The 22,612-nt window shown below is 31.6% G+C and overlaps 1 protein-coding gene across 3 annotated transcripts in view; it reads left to right on the forward strand.

Moving 5' to 3' along the window:
* The window catches only part of MED15 (mediator complex subunit 15), a 68,817-nt gene that overhangs the window by 39,126 nt on the left and 7,079 nt on the right, over positions 1–22,612 (forward strand). For all 3 annotated transcript variants that reach the window (XM_075355534.1, XM_075355535.1, XM_075355537.1), the window contains 6 exons: positions 4,542–4,603; positions 4,826–5,143; positions 9,953–10,095; positions 14,863–14,948; positions 17,977–18,141; positions 19,202–19,323. In XM_075355534.1, the coding sequence (XP_075211649.1) occupies positions 4,542–4,603; positions 4,826–5,143; positions 9,953–10,095; positions 14,863–14,948; positions 17,977–18,141; positions 19,202–19,323 (896 nt within the window). The remainder of the gene's footprint in view (positions 1–4,541; positions 4,604–4,825; positions 5,144–9,952; positions 10,096–14,862; positions 14,949–17,976; positions 18,142–19,201; positions 19,324–22,612) is intronic.

Raw genomic sequence — 22,612 nt, forward strand, 5'->3', positions numbered from 1 at the left:
GGTCTAACAAAAAAAGAACTTTAAGAAATTGTCAAACTACACCTCCCAGAACCACAATATGAATTAGACAAAATACTAAATAAGAAAAGAATTACAGTGCTTAGATTACCACCTTACCGCCCAGATTTTAACCCAGTGGGATTTATTTGGAATCCAGATAAAAAAAATTTGACACCACAAAATGTCCCACTTGTCACTAACTGAGAGCCATTACATTAGATGTAATTTAGTCAATTAATGTAGAAAAGTGGAAAGTTTAAAGCGATAACGTATTATTACTGAAAAATGGATGGAATAATGGAATATGCCGCTGAAAGCATAATTATAAATATAAGGATGATCGATGATGAGACATCATGTAGTGAAGACGAATTGGAAATTAATTCCGGTGTAAGTGAAACTTAGTCAAGCTCGAAAATTGAGGGTTGTTGGCCTATCATAGAAGATAGCTCTACAGAAACTGCAGACGAAACTAGTTAAGGATAGTGATTGAAACTGATTAAGGTAGTATTGATATTTTTATATTAATTTATTAAATAAACATTTTATTTTTTATTCCGCAGCTGTATCCAACTTGTTACGATTCCTTAGACTTATGTCCAAATTATTACTATCAACTTTGAATTTAGTGCTCTGAACGTTTTATAGTTTTAGTGAAAACATTTACTTAATTAAATTATTGTAATTAATTGGAAGTTAAATTTATTTCATTTATAAATACAGTAATGTATATTATTGTTAATATTTTTAATTGTGTTACTACCATATTCAGAAAGAAACTACTGGTTCCAAAGAATACAGTAACCTATTTTAAACAGACATTTCTTGTTTATAACAGATTGACAAGTATGTCACTTTGTTCAGTAGGACTAAGCCCAGACTGTACTGTTGTGGTATATCTCCATTTTTGTCTATAGCCAAATAAAACAACAGTACTGTACTCCGTGAATATGAACTTATCTTGTCAGCTGGTATTAATAATGACAAAGGCTTTATTTCAGGGGTTAAAAATTGTGTATTGTGGTAATGAAGACCTATTAGAACTGTTAGTGCCTATTTAGTGATAGATTTTAGTGCCTAATTATTAGTGATGAGATTTTTAGGTATAAATGGCTGTGGAGTAGTTCAGTAATGGAATCGTTCTCATTGAAAGAAGGGTGAGTATAAGAAAAAGATAATTATGATTTTACTTGGCTGCATGTTTTCATTCTCAATCTACAAAGAACCTTACTCTGAAATCAAAGGGTATTAAACAGCATAAGGCTTAAACATGTTTGTTGACATTATATGTATTTTAAGCACTTGTCCTCTGTCTATAAAAACATTTTTTTTTTAAATTGAACTGATTCCAAAGAAATTTTTTAAATATTGCTCCAAAAAGGAAAAGAATGCATAAGTACCTTGTGTACTTTTAATTCATTTAAAAATTGGTGGCAACATCAAAAAATTAGTTTTAAAAATTATTATATTAAGAGCGTTGGAGAAATTATTTTTTCCACTTCATTGCAATTTTTTTTTAGTTTATTTTATTTTTTTTGGAGTCTGTTAAGATTTTTTTTTTTAATTTTTATTTTATTCTTTTTAGTTTTATAATATCTTTATAAAACTAAATTTTATTAAAACTTTTTTATTTCTAAGTAGAAATATGGGTTGGCCTACAAATCAGACAGCTCATAGGAGAAAAGAATGTTCTCTTGAAACAAAACAGGATCATTTTTTCCCCATTAATCCAATACAGTTAGCATCAGAACAGGACCACACTAGCAGCTCATTTATCATCTAAAAAAAGAATAATCAAAATAACTTCTGATTAAAGTTTATGTCAAGACAAACATAAAAAAATAATATATTAAGAGTCAAATTGATAACCTTCTCCTTTTTGAAGTTGGTTAATAATGACATATTCGGTGTACTACACATCAAATTCATAATGCTGCAGTCGACAGATCTCAAGAAGCCACTAAGTATGGGAAAAAGCACTAAATGATTTCAACAATTGAAGATTGTGGTGTTCTTTTCATCTAATAAAATTAGTTGAGGAGCTGGAGTAATGTTGTGTTGCAACAGATATATCAATGATGGACTTGTAACTGGAGCTATGAGTACAGTCAAGAAATTCAAATAGTTCTTAGGAGAGACTAGTTAAAAGATTGAAAGCAGCCAGATACTTCTTTAATTCAATTTGATGATGATACCATTGGTAATTGTGTGAAAATGCAAGTGACTATGTTTCAATCGTGCCTGTTAGTGCAACTTTTCAAGCCACTAAAAGATATAGGGAAGTTGAACATCAAATGGTTATATAATTTTCTGTACCCATGATGGTACACATGTTGGATTACAAGGACTGGCTTAGAAAGATTAGCTTTACATAAAAGTAGTGAGTAAATTATATGATGACAAATCTCTAGCATAGATAACAAAGATGAGCATTGGCCTACTTGATGTGTTTTTTTTAATTAAAGCAACATATGCTTTTTTTTATGAATAATACCCACCAACAAACATATAACCACATGTTTCAAACTCCATGATCAGAACCTAACAACAAATGGGTTTTTTGTTTTTGCTAAATTATTAAAAAAAGTTCTGAACTGATTTGGATGAAATTTACATGGAACCACCAGGAAAAGATCCTCTTTTATATGTTTAGCTGCTACACTAAACATTGCCCAAGAATATAATCATAGATTCAGCTTGAATTGAGAACTTCTCCTTTTTTTGAAGTCTATTAAAAATAATAATCTACAGTCAGTTTTCATATGAGTTTGTCAGCATTGATAACAGGATTTAAGAAACTATAGATAGACTCATAAAAATCTTACATGAAATAAAGATAAAAAATTATAAATCTTTTTTCTAAGACAGAGATTTGTCTTGGCACTGTTGGAAGCTCAGAAATTTTTTTTTTTTTTTTCATTGAAATAAATTGCAACCTCTTACCTTGATCCTATAAATTCAGTTTGATTTTTTGGTTAGTTTAAATTATTGATTGTCAAAATGTTTCACCCACTGCCCACATTGAGAATCAAAAATTTTCTAGTGCCCGCAAAATCGTTAAACTTACCACTCTGTTAAAAATAGTAATTGCAGTTGCTGTTTTTAAGATGCACTCTTAGAAACAGCAATTGCAATTATTGTTTTTAAACGTGGCATATCCTATTTCCAAGTTGAAACTTACATTTTAGTTTGATATATTAGGAAAACATAATTTTTGCCTTTTTTTTAAATCAGCCATCACCTTCCTAGACCACCTGAACACCCTCAGTTTTCTGTGAGCCTTCTACCCTATCCCTGAAGGCCTCCAGCACCCACAAGAGGGGCGTTGTCACCCACTTTGAGAACAAATGGTTTAAATTATGTTCCAAATAATCTAAATTTTAAACTAATTCAACATCTGAATTATACTGTCTTCTATAATGCTGTCATTTATTTTCCTCTGCTGTTTAGATTTAAGCAAATTTTCAGAACCTTTGAGACTGGAAAGTTTGATTGAACCATACAATTACTCTGCATTTTTTGAGAAGTCATATCACATCCTCATCGCCTGTTTTGTTGTCATAGGTATAGATAGGTTTTTTTTAAATTAAAAATGATGAGTTTTTTACTGTTTTCCCCAATCATATTGTAAATATTTTGTACAGCATTCATGTCCATATGTGACATGAGATTTCACTATTCATTCATTATTACTGCTAAGAGAAGTAACAAACTAAATGATTTTTGTATGTGTTTCTGTGTTGTACTGACATAATCAGATTTGTTCAAATTCTCGATCAAGGATATGATGTCATTATGTTTGTTTTGATTTGCATTGTTATTTATTTTTAAGCTGAAGGTGCATGCTTTTCACTATTCTGATACTGATTGTATGTACTCTTTTTTAATGTTGACATTTTTTTTATTAAGTGCAAGATAATATTTTTTTTTTAAATGATTTAAATACGTAAAATGTGTAAAATGATTTTTAACTAATATGTTGTGTAAGTAAACAGAGATTTATTGAACAGGCTGAGTCCCATGACCTGATGAATTGCATCCTGATATTGATTACAAAAAATCTGGATTGACCAGAATCGAGATCTGCTGCTAACTTATCAATTTTGCTCTTATTCTGGACCAAATTATGTGTTTGAAGGTTAAAAAAAAAATATATATATATATATATATATATATATATATATATATATATTAATATATGGTTAAAGAAAAATATTAATTTCCTTTAAAAAGAAATATTGTCAACAACTAATATTATTTATATTAGTTGTCAAATGGGTGGTCCAATGGGCAGATTGAAGAAAATAGATGGGTTGATTGAAGATATAGTTTATCTATCTGTCTCGAACTAAAAGTATGTTATATTAAAAACAAACTTACTACAGCTTATGAAAAGAAAAACATAAGTATCAAATAATGATTGGAATCATTTTATAATCATAAGCAACAATTTTTGTTTTTAAAACCACCTTACATCATCTGGAAATCTGAATTTATCAGACTTATATGGAAGAAACTCTTAATACATATTTTTGTTTTAGTGCTGCAAACGTTGAATCAACGTCCCATACTTCAGCAAAAATTACAGCCTGGAAGTGTACCAGTAAGTACTGTTTTATACTTATTTGATTACTTAAATGATAAATAGTGTTTAATTTTAAAATTGCTAAAACGGTTAATTTTGTGTTATACTAAAAGCATTATTTTTTCTTCATAGGTAGAAATTAACATAATTATAATTAATTATTTATAATTGTATATCAGTTCTTTTATTTCATGTTAAAATTGCCTATATAATTGTGTAAAATGTTAATTGCTTGTTTAGATGGGTCCAATGTCTGGGCAGATAGCTGGACCTATGGGTCAGATTAACAACCCGATGGGTGGTCCAATGGGAGGACCAATGACTGGGCCGATGGTGGGCCAGATGGGTGGTCCAATAAGTGGACCTATGGGAGGACAGATGGGAGCGCAGATGGGCAGTCAGATGGGAGCGCAGATGGGAGGCCCAATGGGCGGCATGGGTGCACCTTTACCTGGACCCATGCCAAGCCAAATGGGTGGTCCAATGGGCAGTCCTATTTCTGGTCAGATGGTGGGAGGACCTATAGGTGGACAGATGGGTCACATGCAGCAGAGAAAGGTGAGTAAAATTTGTTTTTTCTTTAACAATAAATCAGTTAAAAGAAGGTTATGAAATTAATCACAACCAAATTGATCCACAAAGTTATGTTGTTGTTTTGATCTTGTTATCTTGTTGTAGATAATTTATTTAACATTAAATATTCCACCTATTAGACTGGTTCATTATTAACTTTTTGAGACATGATTAGAAAAAGATTTTAAACTTAAGTAATTATTAAACACAAAACAAATGTCACTATTAATGCTATCTGAATGCTGTATGTTATGTTTTGTATGATTGTAATTCCAAAATTTTTTCTTTCAGTTATTCTTAATCACTTCAATTACATGATTAATTATTATGAATAATCATGAATTATTTTTAATGTTTTTCTTTTTGTTGTCAATGATTTACAGTTAAAAAATAGAAACATTATTAAATAAATAACTGCAATATTAATTTAAAATAAATAACATTATGTAGTGGCTTTGTACAGAATTTTGATTTGATCGATGTTTAACAATCTGATATTTGTGGTTGTTGAATCCATTTAAAGCATTTAATGGACAGTTTTGACTATTTAATGTAACTTGAAGCAGTTAATAGTCCAAAAATTTGGTTTTACAAAAAAAAATCTTTATAATAGCAAATAATGTACTGTTACACGTTTTAAAGTTACACTTACTGGTCTGTTCAAAAAATAACCAAAAATTTTATTTAAGTGCAACATGCCTAAGTGTTGGTAGCAATATTTTGTAATGTGCTTTTTATGGGAGCAACAATACAATGTAAAATTTTGCGTGAAACTGGGGAATACTTTCATAGAAACATTTCAATATTTGAAACAAGATTACAGAGATGATGCTCTGGGTCATATGCAATGTATAGTTTTTATGGTTTAAAAGTGGTCGTCAGTCTATTGAAGATGACCCTTGACCAAGAAGGCCTTAGACTTCAACTGTTGACATCCATGTTCAGAGAATCTGGTGCATACAAATTGCCGATTGACTGTCAGAAAACTTGCATAAGGTTAACATCTCAATTGGATTATGTCATGACATTTTGACTGAAAAATTGAACATGCATTGAGTTGCAGCAAAGTTTGTTCCTCGTTTGATGACCGAACAGCAGAAAAAACATAGAGTAGACATTTTTCGGGAACTTCTTGAACAAACCAATCCCAATGAGACATTCATGCAAAGGATCATAACGGGAGATGAAAGCTGGGTTTACGGCTACAACATTTGAGAGAAAAATCTAATCATCAAAAAATTGCACCTTATAAAAATCACTACTGACACTTAAATATTTTACACTCAAATAACAGTAACACGAAAACTAAACGAAATATCAACAATCCAAGGAACATATGGTTACAGAAGAAGTTATGTGGAACACATTGCTCCCAACCGCACGTCACTGAATATCTCAATTGGCGCGTAACTAAAAACGTTTGGTTATTTTCTTAATAGACCTCATATTATTAAGGTTATTTTTTGTCTCCTTTGGCTATTGTACACCTCCAGGTTACTATATCTCTTTTTGCTAAATTTAATATCACTGTGACTATTTTGAGGCACTATGCTGAGAATGCAATTAAGCCTTCATATGTTTTATTTTTTAAAACATGATTACATGAAGTTCCTTAAGATTGGGAACAGAAAATGGTCAAGGTAATTCTGTCTTGAATATTTTCTGTTCAAAAAAAGAATCATAGGTGATTTGGAATTTCTTGGTGGCTAGTCTATATAGAATCGTCCATATGTGTGATTTGCAGCAATTCCATACTCGCCAACTATTATATTAATTTTAACAACTTAAAAAAATTAAAATATTGCTTTAATAAGATCTGACCACTTTATAATTATTAATAATATTATAAAACATCCTCCCAGACGCCATTAGTGAAAGGGACTGTTAACGTAAAGGTTCTTTCAACAATGCCCACTTATTTCTAACTTTCCAGTTAGCCTACAGATCCAGATTCAAACCAATACCCTCAAGCTCCCTGACCACCTCTGCACGCCTAATATCATATTTTGAGCAGACATACAGCATGTGATATGCATCATCCAGTACTAAGCATTGAGGACATTGACCCAAGTCAGTCAAGCCAAATTGAGCTAGCCTGTTCTGAAATGAGCACCATGCCTCAAAAGGAACTGAGTCACATGCCAGTTCAAGGAGAAACATCCCAGTTAGTACATTTACCATCCATCTGTCATCTGATCCCACCTCTCCTGCCAAATACCAAAATCGTTCTCTATTTCCCGATTATGCTGCACAGTCAGTTCACTTGACTTCTTCACAGTGTAACTGATGTTCCAATGCAAGGACATCAGTTGGTTTTAATACACACGATAACTAGAACTGCCTCATATGAAATAGTCCTATAGCTCCCCCTTCCCATAACAGTAAGTAACAAGAGATAATGAGCCCTCAACAGAATACCGCGGTAGCTTCTATACCTCATTCTGTTTACCCAAACAGGTACTCCTTAAATTATATTCACCCCGCATACATCTTTATACAAAATTATCATAGTTTTAAAATTTAGACCCCCAATCGGGATGGACCACCCTATGAATGCTGAAGAAGACATCACATGCCTTCGTAACGACATTCTGAAAGTGCTCCTTGAATCTGAAATTCTCATTAAGGAGTACATCCAAATACTGCGGCAACAAGACATAATGAATAGGATAGCCAATCATCAAAATACAGGCTCACCGCATAGCAGCCAAATGCATCATGGTGATCCCATCACAAATCACCATGATGCTGCTGAAGGGCAGCATCATGATGATCTTCTCAGGGCTAAATTACATCTTATGTTGATTACTCCATGCCTCTAGTACTCTACTCTTGATTGACCTCATCATGCGTACATGCCTGCCGTTGTAATTGACAAGGCAAGAGGGCCACCACAAGTTGTTAAATGCCCTGGGTATATCTAAAAATATACCCAGAACATATGCCCAGTCAACGTTAGTATTGATGTCAATCACTTTTAAAATTGCATCTTCTGTACCTTTCCCCAGTCAAAAAACCATATTGGTCCTTCATCAAGAGATTTCGTGAGACCAAACTTCCATTAATCTGCAAATGCAACACCTTCTCATACACTTTACCAAGCACTGGCAGAAACATCAGAGCCATGTATGATCTACTCACATCTGCCGCACCTCAGCCTCAAATCGCCAAAGATGCCATATCCGAATGAAATGAAGCGCCTAACATACAGGTGATACTGATACTCGCCCTCTACATCTTCATCATCTGGAAGTAAATTATTCAGTAGAGTGCAATTCTCTAAATGACATCCCGAAATCCTATAAATGATATCCCAGGGATCCTTATTACTCTGATCCTGCACAAAAGAATGCCACAAATCCCTTATCGCTGTTTGAATCATATGAAAATCCCAATACTCAGAAACGAGTTCCACTTGTCACTCAGGGTCACCCTCTCATTGAGAAGCTCACCTAAGATGACACAGATCTCTTCAGATCAGAAACTCTCCCATCCATTATGGAGAAATTCTTTCCCTACCAGAACTATGCGGGATAGAGTGTTTTGCAGCAAACATATAAGCAAGAGAAAGCCTCTCTGCCAACTCCTCCAAATCCATCATTTCTAAACTTCAGCCTAATATAAAAAGTCTGGCCGATAATATATCGATAAGTTTTTGCCAGTCTGCCCTCCTGTACAAAAAAAAGCCCCTGCTGAACGGGAGCATTACACCTCACAGTGGACATTCGTAGTCTGAAACACGATCAGACTGTGATCACTGGAACAGTCATCAACTACTGTCCATCAACAAACACTCCTGGGAATGTTCCTTCCAACCGTCACATCTACATTTGTGCCAGCAAAAAACCTTCTATCAACCATCATCCCTGCGAAGATTGGCAACTCACCCAAACATTATAAACCTAAAGTGTGTTGTACAGTGAAACTTTCCACCAACTCTCCTTTCTCATCCAAAGTACTATGTCGCAATAAAAACTTTGCATTAATGTTTGCATCAAACAGAATAGGACAGCCACCAACAAAATGGACAATCCTGTCCCATTTCTTTAAATGATGCTCAACAGGGCCTCTATATTGAAAATAAAAATTTGCAACTTAAAGTTGCAAATCTCTATTGTCAGCTTTAACATAGTGAAAATCAGAGCTTCCGAATAAAGACACTATCCAGATATCTCCTGCACAGAATAACGGACATACTAGCAGGACCACACAGAAAATTCTGCCAACCACTGAAAGCTGTCAGATCACTTGCCACAACATAAGGATGCTGCAAAAGAATCACATCCAGATTCCTTTGATCTACAACCTCACCAAATTCAATCTGTGCAATATATAACCTTGAGCATTCAACTGCCTGAAATTAACCATTCAACGAATTGAAGTACATCTCTGTAGCTCTCAAGTACAACCCACAATTCTTACTGAACACAGAGATCTTATACATAACAACAACACTTAAAACAACTCTGGACATCTATACATTCCTTCACCCTCTCTTTTTCCTGTTTAGCCTCCGGGAATTACCTTAATTTATTATTTCAGAGGATGATATGTATTGAGTGTAAATGAAGATGTAGTCTTGTACAGCCTCAGTTCGACCAGTTCTGAGATGTGTGTTTAATTGAAACCCAACCATCAAAGAACACCAGTATCCACGATCTAGTATTCAAATCCATATAAAAGTAATCTAATTACTGTTTTATTTTTTACCCATAAAATCATGCTAACTTTTTTTATGTTTAATATATTTAAAAATTCTAACTGTAACATTTTTCTACTGAATTAATAATATAGGGTAATGAAGGTGGAATGATGTTGGGTGCCCAGGGTCCTGGCTATGGTGGACCTCGTAGTGTTGCTCCTAATACATTTTTACGACAGAGCCCTACACCTCCTCATTCTGCACAGTCACCTGCTTCAGCTGCTGGTCTTTCAAGGTACTTACACTCTAAACTAAGTAACCTATAATATAGTAATTTTATTCCCTGCATACTTTTTTTTTGATATTTGTATACAGTTCCATATGGACAACTTAGAAAAAGTGGCATGGTGAAATCCATGATGATTTTTTAAAAGTTATTTGAAGATAATTTATTAAATTATAAATGCAGAATACTCATATTAAATATCTGTTGGTATTGGTGTAATGCATCCAGAAATCAGAAATGCCACGCAATGAGAGATATAGAAATGTCTTTTTGTGCATATGATCATTAACTATGCACATAGATTTACCAAATAATATCCACCAATATCTTTTGCAACTGATTAGTCAGCCTGTTGTAAAATATCTGCTCACCTTTCTTTAAATTCTCTTATAAATTTAACAAGTCTTTTTAAATTTTTATAAACACATGTTAAAAAATGTAGTGAATTGAATATGACTTTTTTTTTATTAATCTGAATAAAAAAAAAAACAATTATCTTAAGTAAATAGATGAACACAAAAAACTATTATAAAGAAGGAAAATTTAAGAATAAAATAAATAATAATGTGATTACAAAAATATAAGGGTTTATTTTACTTCAAGACAGCAACATTAATTTGTATGTATTGTGTAAAATTTACTACCTTCAGTAAATTTCTTTTTGTATTTTGTACCTTCAGTTATATTTTAAACAGCCTGTATCTTTATATCTACAAAACTATAAAATTCTATTTATACTTAAGTGGTAAATGAATTACTTACAGTAAATAAAGTAAATATCATTTACAGTGACCGTCAATTTTAGGTCAGTATAACCGATAATCACAATAACTGATGTTTAGGTAGTTTAGTGGTACTACTTTAATATGCCATCTACACAGGTATTGTAATACAGTAATAACAATAATAATAATTTATTTCCACAAAAATATAAAAAAAAAAAGCTATACAATAATAAATACAAATATAGTAAGTAAAACAAGATACAAAAAAATGGTAAAAATTACCTTTTTTTGCAAAGGTCTGTTATTTTGCTTTGTTTTGAATATTTTGTGTTGAAATACAGTTGTTGAAGGTTTTTTTCTAAATCAAAACAAACACTGTTTTTCATTAGAAACTTCTGTAAAACTGAAAAACTGGCAAACTGTTTTCATTGTCGCTAAAACTTCTTCAAGATTTGGCAGGTTGATGTCTACATCATTGTTACTATCATTAACTACAACTACTCCGATAATTAGTTGTAATGACAACTACTTGTTGTCATTACGTCCCTGTTTATTTCTGCTAGTACTGAAACCGCTACATCATCAAATTTTTGCCAACCTCTTGATAATCTTCAAACAATGCATTTGACAATGATCAGTTTTGCAGAGTTATTGCCCCATTTTGTTGAAGATTCTTATTCACATGCAACATCAGTAACTTTGCCAGCCTGTGGTAAAAAATCCTGCCTATCGAAAGCAATTTTTTAGTCAACGGAGAATTCTCATTCCGTGATCTTCCTAACATAATTATAGCATCCAGGATTTCTAGTCTGTTTTCTTTTTTTGATCTAAATTCTGAATGATTTGTAAAATTACGTGTTTTTTGTAGTGGACTTTTACCGACTTGATCACATCTTTAATTAAGGGATGTAAGACCGCTGTTGTTTTCAATGGTAAGAACAGTAACTTTATACACAAAAGATTTTTGACATGGATGGCCGGACACATTCTGAGCAGCAGTATTTTGTCATTTTCAATTTTTAATTCACGCCCCCTTTTTTTGTAACAAAGACGTAAAGACATCACTTGACAACCAAGCTTTCTTGTTACTTTCATACATAACAGAAGATATTTCAAACTTTTAAAGCACCAGGGTTTAGCAGTTTTCTGTATAACCACAAGTTTTTTTTTTTTGTCAATTCCAGCTGTATTTGAAGCAATTAGTACTGTTAGTCTTTCTTTTGATAGTTTTCCACTCAAACATGTGTAGCCTTTAAACCGAAGCGTACTTCTGGCATCAATTATAAAAATAGACCGGATTCATCAGCATTACAGATTTCTTCGTCCAAATAGCCTGTTATAATTTTGTCCAAATGGTTTCTAGCCATTTTTCTGACATACCAGTTAGAGCTGCTGCGGCCTCGCCGCTTATTCTCCCTGACACAATATCATGACGCTTACGGAACCATTGTTTCCAAGCTGAAGTTATTTCATGTGGTTTACCAAATTTTTCAGAAAAATCGTTCGTCTTAGTTTGCAGTATAGGGTCGCTAATAGGAGTATTACTAACCCTCTGGTATTAAAACCTTTTTAACAGCACTTGGTCTACATCATTATGTTGACTAGGCTGTAATTTTTTTATTTCCTAGAATTTTTTTCAAAATTTTTCTTAATTTTTTCACGGTTCTTCCATATGACTGATGTCGAATGACCTATGCCTAATTCTTCAGCAGTGTCCTTATTAGTCTCACAATTCTCTAACCGCCAGATAATGTGTGTGCCTTTTCCTCCATTATGAATGTTTTTCATGAAGTCATAATTAAATCATTGTTAAATAAATTATACAGGATATGTAAAATAAAATACTGTACCCGCACAATATGATATGGTCGTACCAAAAGATTAATAAAAACTGAATGTGGCTGCTTCAGTTTACAATAATCTGGTACAGGAAAAGATAAGAAAAACAAGAACTGTAGTGGATATGCAGGTAAAAAAGGAAAGGTGACTCATTTTTACCATCAAAATATATCTGTAGCTGCAATGTAGTCATACTACGTTACTGACGAGTCACTTCCGTCCATCATTATAAGCGATAAAATGTTGCATTGCCGTAGAAAAAAGAAGTCATAATAACCAATATGTCACTACAACCGATGTAATTATAAACAATAAACATACTGTATTTATGTATTAACAGCATACCAAACCAACCTAGAGACAAGTATTTGGTTACTATATCCGATGTCACTATAAACGATACTGTGTATTTACGTATATGCATTTATAATTTTAAAGACTCAACTCCACTGTTATAAATTATGTATGAATAGTTTTTATTTTCGGTTTATTCAGTTATCATATTATCTGATATTTATCAAATTTCAGTGAGGATTAGGATAAAAAAATGTGCTCAGAAAATTTATAAGTGGAATAAAAAAGGCCTAATGTAGTTTTTAATCCAGAATGAGTTAGCCTACCCATCACTATAGGTATGCATATTGTTTGGAGTGGGGTAATGATGTGTTACTCTCATCTCTTTCTTAGAGCAGTTTTGAATTCTGTTTAAATTTGATTTGGTGTTTTTTTGTAAGAATAAGGTGAAATAAGATAGTATTTCTTTGTGAATTTGTTGTCTACTATTGTAAAATAATCTGTTTCTACTATCTGATGATATAAGTAAAAATTCACTTAAGAAGTAATTTTCCACATTATTTATACAGGGTGTCCCATATAAAACACAACCCATCAATCACTCATCCATGAAATTTCAAAAGTCAAGCTTACTCCCCTACTCGTTACTGAAATGGACTCGTCCAACATCTGAACATCACGGCGATGCAGTAGAACACTACCGATAGTAACAACAATGCAATCATAATGTTCAGTGTATTGCTAGAGACAAGATGGTTTTCACTAGATGAACGTGTTTTCATTGTTGAGTCGTACTTCAGTACGAATTCAGTGGTTGCAGTGCAAGATTTGTTTCGCCATAAGTACCCAGATAAACCAGCTCCTAACAAAACATCAGTATTAAGGTTAGTTGCAAAATTTAGGAGACTGGTTCTGTTAATAACAAGGAACACAAAAGATCTGCGTCAGTGTTGAATACAGATACAGTCGCTGAAATCAAAGACCGATTACTCGCCTCGCCAAATAAATCGATCAGTTATGATAAATAAATTGATCATAATAGATGTAATGAAAAATTAAAATGTGTAATTAAAAATAATTTTAATTAAAATAAGATTTGCTGCGTAAATATACCTTAGAATCAGCATCTGCTTGAACTCTGCTGGTAAATAAATGTTCTTATAACAATAATTGTGTTATATACCTTTCCTTACTATTCAATACAGTCCATATTCTCTCCCACTGCATTCTTAACTACCCTTTTTCCAATCTTCATCTATCACCTCAACCACTCTACATTCCACAAACATTTTACAGGCTAGAAAAAAAAAACATTGCCATAATTGTGTTTATCTGATGAGGATTACATTGAAGAGAACATCTTAAAATATAGATGATTTAAGGCATTTAAAGTAAAACTCCATAAACCTTTTCATTTAACCTGCTATTATATCTTGAAAATCTTCATGTTGAGTTACTAGAGTCTGTGAATATATTTAGCCCATTAAACCTTAGGAACCAGTAAAATTATTTGTGTGTAAAAGTAAAACATTAGTGTTAATATTGGTAAATTATGCTCTTTACATTTGAGACCTGTTCATTAAAAGAATGTGGCAGATCATAAAAATTAAAATATCATGATTAATTAATTGCATTTTCCTGTTAAGTAAATTGAAGTAAATTTTTTTTTCAAAAACCAACTTTTGTATAAATTCAGTTATAAATCTTATTCAAGATGAACTATTTTAGTGAATACTTACAACAGATTCACTTAAATGATTGCAGAAAATATGAGGAATAAGTAAATTCATTACTTTATTAATTCTTTTATTTCTTATTAGTTTTATTCATGTATAGGGCATGTCTTTCTGTCATGTTTAGTTTATTACAGCTATAGTCATATAAATTCTCATTTAATAATTTGTATTTTTAATTACAGCAATCAGATGGTAGCATCACCAGCTTTAGTTCCATCACCAAATGCCCAAATGACTGCAAGTATGGGTGGTTCTATGAGATCTGTGGGTAAGAATATAAATAATTATTAAATTACTACCTAATTGTTGCTGTAAATATAAAAGGTGTGATCAAAAAATAAATATATAAGTACATATTGAGTTAAATCTGTCATACCAGTGATGTTAATAGTAATAATAATAATACTTTACTTACTCTCTTTTGGTAGAAGAATTAAAGTTATACAATTAATACTGAAAAAGACTTTTGACTTTATAATGTGGTGATCTGTGTATATATTTATAGTTAGATTATAATTAATGACAACTGCTCTTAGAACCTCAAAGGTAAGATCTTAATCTTAGAAATTGAGGTTATGTCTTGTAAAACTTTTTAATTAATTAAAATATATTAACCCCATGTGGATTACTAATTTTAAAGTAGTAACCAGGTAAGCGTAAAATTCAGTGTAAATTTAGAATTAATTTTATCAACTATGACCCAATATTTAATACAAGCAATAAAAACATTATTTGCATATTTATTTAAAAATTTATGCTATTCATCCACTTTATGGTGCATGGTGCAAATATTGAAATGCATTAAGTAGTATTTACTTACATTAGAATCATTAAAAAAAATCTTAGAATGAGAGTGATTATTCACTGCTGTGAATTTATCATTATTCTTGAAATATGTCTGTTTTTATTAACTACAGAATCAGTTTATCTAACAGTTTTAACAGTCGATCACACAACTACACAGTCAAAATTGTCAGTCAGTTTGAACTTTGTGCAGTCAGAATCAGAAGATTTGTCTACAGAGAACAGGCTCTGTTTAAGTCAAACTTCCTGGAAATTATATCTTATCCCCAGTCCTTATCCAGATGCTGTAAGTCAGTGGACTTTCTATTAACAGCAGCATAACTTTCATTCTTATTATGAATAAAAAAAGTGACCTTAATAATTATTATCAAAATTATTTATTATACATTACTAAAAGTTCATTACAATTCATCATACTGACAAGTATTGGACATTGGCTATTAAATTTTGGCTTTTGTTGCTATTAAATAAGTAAATATTTTAGGAAATACTCTGTTGAAGTTCTCTCCCACTACATTACTCAAACATTTTCATGTATCTATATCTTGCTGCTAGAAGATAGGACAGCGTTAGAAGTTGTTCAATCAACCTCTTTTCCTTAACAGTAATTCATTCCTTGTTTGTAGACAGAGTTCCTTTGCATCTTAAAGGTGAAGGATGATTAATTATAAAATCAGAATTTCTTAATGTTAAATTATATCATACAAAGTTGTATAATTACTCAAAACTGTATATTGGATCTCTATGTGAACCTATACTAATCTAGTATTCCCTCCAAAACCGACTGGGTTGGTCTAGTGGTTAACGCGTCTTCCCAAATCAGCTGATTTGGAAGTCGAGAGTTAAGCGTTCAAGTCGTAGTAAAGCCAGTTATGTTTACACGGATTTGAATACTAGATCGTGGATACCGGTGTTCTTTGGTGGTTGGGTTTCAATTAACCACACATCTCAGGAATGGTTGAACTGAGAATGTACAAGACTACACTTCATTTACACTCATACATATCATCCTCATTCATCCTCTGAAGAATTATCTAAATGGTAGTTACTGGAGGCTAAACAGGAAAAAGAAAAAAGTATTCCCTCCAAAGTCCATAAATTCAGATTGCTCAAGAAAAAACCTTTTTTCCTTTAAGTTATTCTCTCTTTACATTTGTTTTACACATGTCTTATGTTTGTATACAAATAAAAATAATCAATTATATATTTAAGTTTGCTAGTTTTTATTTGTATATTAGGTGTTTATATGGGATATGCAAGGCATGGTTCAAAAGTAAGAACAGATTAGTAACAAAATGAGAACATTTAAAAAAAATGAAAGATTTATTAATGGTTTGAAATACCTTATATATTTCCTCTATTTTTCTACATAATCACCATTTCATTCCAAACACTTTTGATATTGTGAAATGAGTTTCTTCAAACCCACTGCATAAAATTCCACAATTTTGCCAATTTAGCCAATTTTGCACCAAGATTATCAGCTGTTCACTTTCCTCAAATCATTGAAACGCAATCCAGTTTTTGAGGTTTAAGAAGAGATTGTAGTTACTGGCACGAGATCAGAACTGTAAGGAGAATGATCAAAAATCTCCATCTGAATTTTTGAATTGTTTCTATAGTGCATACAGCCTTCGTGGATGTGCGTTACTGTTAAGAATGATTCCTGATTTCAGTATTCCTTGTCGTCGGTTTTAAATGGCACGACATAGTTTAGAAAGTGTTTCACAGTAGAGTTGTTATGGATGTTCCAGGTCCTTTGAAATCAGTCAAAAGTTCACCTTTTTGGTCCAGAGAATACAGTTGCCATGATTTTCCTTCGAGACTGGGAAAACCATGAGCAGATGTTATTCTGTGATCTTTGTGAGCACTTGTCAACATTTTTAGAACCCATTGTGCACACAGTTTATAAAATCCTAGAGTGACCGTCATGATTCTCAATCATGTTATCTCTGAACATTCTAGAGAAAGATTGCTAATCTTAAAACTCATTGTAATCGTATTGCTAAGACGATTTTCTTTCATTTTTGCATTCTCACATTTAACAATATCATCAGTCCAGACACTAGGCCCACCATTTCTCTGTTCATTGTGAAGATATGAAGGGCCTTCCTTAAACTCATGACACCATTACCTCAGTTTTCTTTCACTCATTACAATAGGCTCATATATTTCACACAGTTGACAATGAATTTTAGCAACATTATGTCCTCTTACATTTAGAAATCTAATCACTGATCAAACTTCACAATTGGCAGGATTTGTTATTATCATACTCATTTTAACACACTGTCTCACAAAGGCAAACAACAGTGAGCTGACGGCAATGTGGTTGTCACGTGCCCAAAAGTCACCTTAAAACTACTGCGCATGCACCAACCAATCAGTGTTGCCAATCGCTATTTATAAGCTTTGAATAGTTATTTATGAATTGTATAAGACCATTTATTATTCTTTAAGTGTTTATTGTTCAATTATGAATCATTTTATAGGAATGGCACCATCTCCTAGTAGTTCACTTAACACTCCAGGACAGGCTGTACCAACACCTAGTCCATGCAGTATTCAAGAAGATCAGGCATATCGGGAAAAGGCACGGCAGTTGAGCAAGTACATTGAACCACTACGTAGAATGATTGCTAAAATGGGAAATGATGGTAATGCATTTTTATTTCATGTGTCAGGAAACAGTTTTTCACCTAAACATGTTTATTTGTATTTCTGTTATTGAATTTGTTACATTGAAGCTTTGTTTAATTTTTTTTTCTGATAAGACAATGAATTTTGTAGAATGAAAAAGCAAAATTAAATTTTATTATTGTCTACATTGAATTATATATTGTCCATATAGATCATTTGAAAATATTTTCCTTTTTTTTGTCATCAGCACCATTGCTTAATATTGATTTCTTTTTTATATTGGAAGTATTTTCATGTGAAAATTTCATGGAAAATCGGAGTGAAAGTATTATGTATTCCCACATTCCAACTGGTCTAAACTGCTTATCATATGGGTAGCAATTTTTTCTTGCCTATCTATATTTTAAATAAAGTGAAACTAAACAGTGTAAATTAATATAAACCTTTTTACTCGAAGACAAAAATACTGCTCTAAAAAGTAAAAAAAAAAAATTATAATTTTTCAATTCTTTTTTAAATTTCCACTTTTTGAAATCTTAAATTAAGTTTTTAGTTAGTTGTGGCCATTTTGTTTGACTCAAATTTCTAAAAGTCAAAAATTGTGAAATCAAGTTAAAATTAAATAATTTGCTTTAGAAAGGTTTTGAGATATTTTTTATGGTATTAACCATTTTTATTCAAAACCAGAAAAATATACCAGAACTTCTTTTCACATCTGAAATATTCTGTTTTTAACAAAATTGAAGAATTAGAAGTAAAGATAATATGTTAATGGCCAAAGCCATGTTATCTTCCATGCAATTGACATTAATGAATATTTAATCTCACACCTTTACCTTTTTTTTAGTATTCAATGGTAACTGAATATTTTTCTCTAAAATAAAAATACAGATTATTAATTATTTTAGTAACTTGTTTGCTTATTTGTTTATATACATATCTGCATTCATTTATGACTCAAGAAGAAGAAGAATTTATTCCAGTTACCTATATTTGTTAGTAATTCAGAACTTAGTGTAAAATATATTATATATATTATTAACCTGAATATACTTCAATAACCTTTCCTTTTTTTAGATGTTGAAAAGTTGAGTAAAATGACAAAGTTGCTGGATATTCTGTCAAATCCTAATAAAAGAATGCCACTGGAAACATTACTAAAATGTGAAGTTGTTTTAGAGAAGCTTGATTTTAAAAGGGTAAGTGTTATAGTTAATTATTGCAATACTTTATTGTTGAACAATTTGTTTTCAGGGTGTATGTTGTATCATAAAATGGATAAAAAAGATCATTAAGTTTGACCAGCAGCTTAGAATGTTATAAGATTATATTTGTAAATTCAGAAAATAAAATATCTTATTAGGAACTACTTATAAAATTTCAAACTAGTGTATAAATTTACAGAAATTTATATTCTTTCAGGTTTTTTTCAGATATTAATACCAAAACTCAAATTTAATCGGCTTATCAGCATTGTTTCCATTAAATTGTTATGAGATTTGCTGGGTGGTAAAATTCAGTAGTTATAGAGGAGGTATCATTATGACATTTTGAGTGGTATCATATGTGATAAATTTGTCATTGGTACTTGAGAAAAGTCTGGCTGATTCTTGTAACTATGCAAATTTAAAAATAACCTCCTCATATTTTTAGTCAAATTAGAATTCAGTTTTCATTAAAATTTGTGTGTGTATATATATATACTGTTGCCATTAGAATTGATCCCTTTTCTTCTTTTATCAATTTCTACTCAAAATCAGTGTAGCTAAAATCAGAATTTTAGAAGTCCTATCATACTTGAATTTGAATAAAATAATTGACTGTCGTCTAATTTAAGTAGGATTCATATATTTTTTATAAAAATTACATCATTCTAGTACTGGACATTAAAATACAAAACATAATTTCAAATAAAATAACAGTAGCTAAAAGAATATGTTTTAATGTAATAGATATGGAATTTTAATACAAACCGAAGATGCAGGTTATCACAAAAACTGGCTATTGGATAATATGGTAAGTTTTAACTTATCTATACTGTATTCAGTTAGCTTATAGAGTGAAGAATAAACAAACCTTGTATTTGTGTGAGTGACAATCATGATTCTGCTGAGTCATGTCGCATGTATCTGTGCTGATTCACAATGCAGCCATATCTATAGAACACTATAATCATTAGTCATATAATAATAACCATATATTTTGTGGTATAACAGCTATGTATTTAATGTCTTGTCTGATACCAATTCAGCTGATAATCCACGATTATTGATATCCTCTTTGACAAAAAGACCACAAAAAAAAGCCCTTATGTTGTGCTGAAAACACATCATTTTAAATAGTTAGTAAAGTGAATTACAGAATAATCCAACAGGGTTAATTTTGGATTTTGTTAATAAAACTGCTCATATAAGTGGAAGTTGTGCTGCTTCAGTGTACAGTGTGATTTACGAGTATAAATCTGCTAATGAATTATGATTTTCTAAGGAAACAAAACCACGCAGGTCAAGATAAAGGTGTTGATTTTGATAAAAATCAACACCTTTATACTTTTTTACACGATTTGTAAAAAAGTACACAAACTTTATTTTCAAAATGAACTGCCTACAATAGACAAAGTGCTACGAGTTGTAAATGATGGTAACAGTCTACCAGATTTCCGATGAAAAACTTTTTATATATTGTTGAAAAGTTTGGGTTTTAACAGTTTCAGGCCTAAGCCCAAGTATATGCCGACAGGTTATTATATTCATAAGGCCGGCGCCTGAGGATATGTCAGGTTGCTATATTTAAATGGGTAGTAAACAGTGATGGGCTTATAGTCATTGCTAGGTCTCATAGACTCTTTCAGTAGTTCATTATAAACATTCATTATGAATTTCTATGGTATCTAGTGGATGCTTTAATTAATAACAACAATAAGACACCTTATGTTCAAGAGCGCTTTAGGTTATGAAACATACGGTTACTTGGCATTGTTTATGTGTTTTGATTTGTTTTCTGGTTCCTTTTCTGTCGGTTTATTTTTATTTTAACATTTTGTATTGTGTGTGTGTTTATTGTAAAAATTCTACAGGCAAGACTGCGAGAAAAGAAACAAGTTGGTGGTGCCCTTACTGTTGTGTTTACCTACTTGCTTCAAATTGTACCACACTAGGGCTAATTACTGTATGTAAAAAAAAACTTAACAAAACTAATGTAAATATATTTAGAACCTATGTCTGAACGATGCTTGTAAAATTAAATGAATAATAAATATTAGGATAACATTTCTTTCATTGATTTATTTTACGATTGATTATTTGTGTAAAAAAGTACTAAAAAATCAATCGATTTTAAAAATTTGTAACATATTTTAAATTTATCATAAATTTTTTATTTTTTTTTGTCATTAGAAAGTGTGAAATTTTATCTTTTAGACAGTATAAAATGTAATAATGTGTAGTTATAACAATTTTATATGTTTATTGACTAGTATGTGCACTGTTGCTGTTTTTTGTTTTTATGGAATTTGAAGTAAATATAATACAATTTTTTTTGTAAGTAATCTGCTACAAATATTTTTATTTTTAATGATAGCTCATTTCTTTCTCTTTAAGGTGATATAACATATAATAGGTTATGTATATGCACTAGCTTATTGTAATTTTTTTTAGACACCTCAAAAGCCCTCAGGTGGAAAGTCCAGTCATGTTATTAAGGTTTAGGTCTGAAAGTGTTAACCCAACGGGTTGGTCTAGTGGTGAATGTATCTTCCCAAATCAGCTGATCTGGAAGTTGAGAGTTCCAGCGTTCAAGTCCTAGTAAAGTCAGTTATTTTTTCACGGATTTGAATACTAGATAGTGGATACCGGTTCTTTGGTGGTTGGGTTTTAATTAACCACATATCTCAGGAATGGTCGAACTGAGACTGTACTAGACTACACGTCATTTACACTCATACATATCATCCTCATTCATCCTCTGAAGTATTATCTGAATGGTAATTACCGGAGTCTAAACACAAAAAAGAAAAAAGAAAGAATGTCTGAAAGTGTTAAATACTAAATGGGATTGGGAAAGTGCTTTAATTAACAGGGGGATGATCATCATGATGGGGTGAAGCATTACCTCACTGAAATAAAATGAAGCAAGAAGGCCGTAAAATATATTGTATTGATGAAACGTGTGTCAAAGAAGGTGACAAGATGTGACAAAGCTGTGAAAAAGCTGTGAATCTATCAAAAGAATCCTTTCTATATGGCTTATTGATCGGTAATAAGACTCCATCGGGTAAAGGTAGGCAGCTCATAATTACACTCAGCAGTGATACCAGGCTAGTCAGTGGTGTTCTTTGTATTTTTGAATCTAAATCTACATGAGATTATCATAACGAGATGAACAGCACATCTTTTGAGAAATGGTTTCACATTGTCACCTCTTAAAAAAACTCAAGGAAACTACGTAAACAGTTTTAATGAATAATATGCTCATGGGTTATCAATTGTG

Source organism: Lycorma delicatula, chromosome 2 (assembly GCF_047948215.1).
Source record: "Lycorma delicatula isolate Av1 chromosome 2, ASM4794821v1, whole genome shotgun sequence".
NCBI classification, from domain to species: domain Eukaryota; kingdom Metazoa; phylum Arthropoda; class Insecta; order Hemiptera; family Fulgoridae; genus Lycorma; species Lycorma delicatula.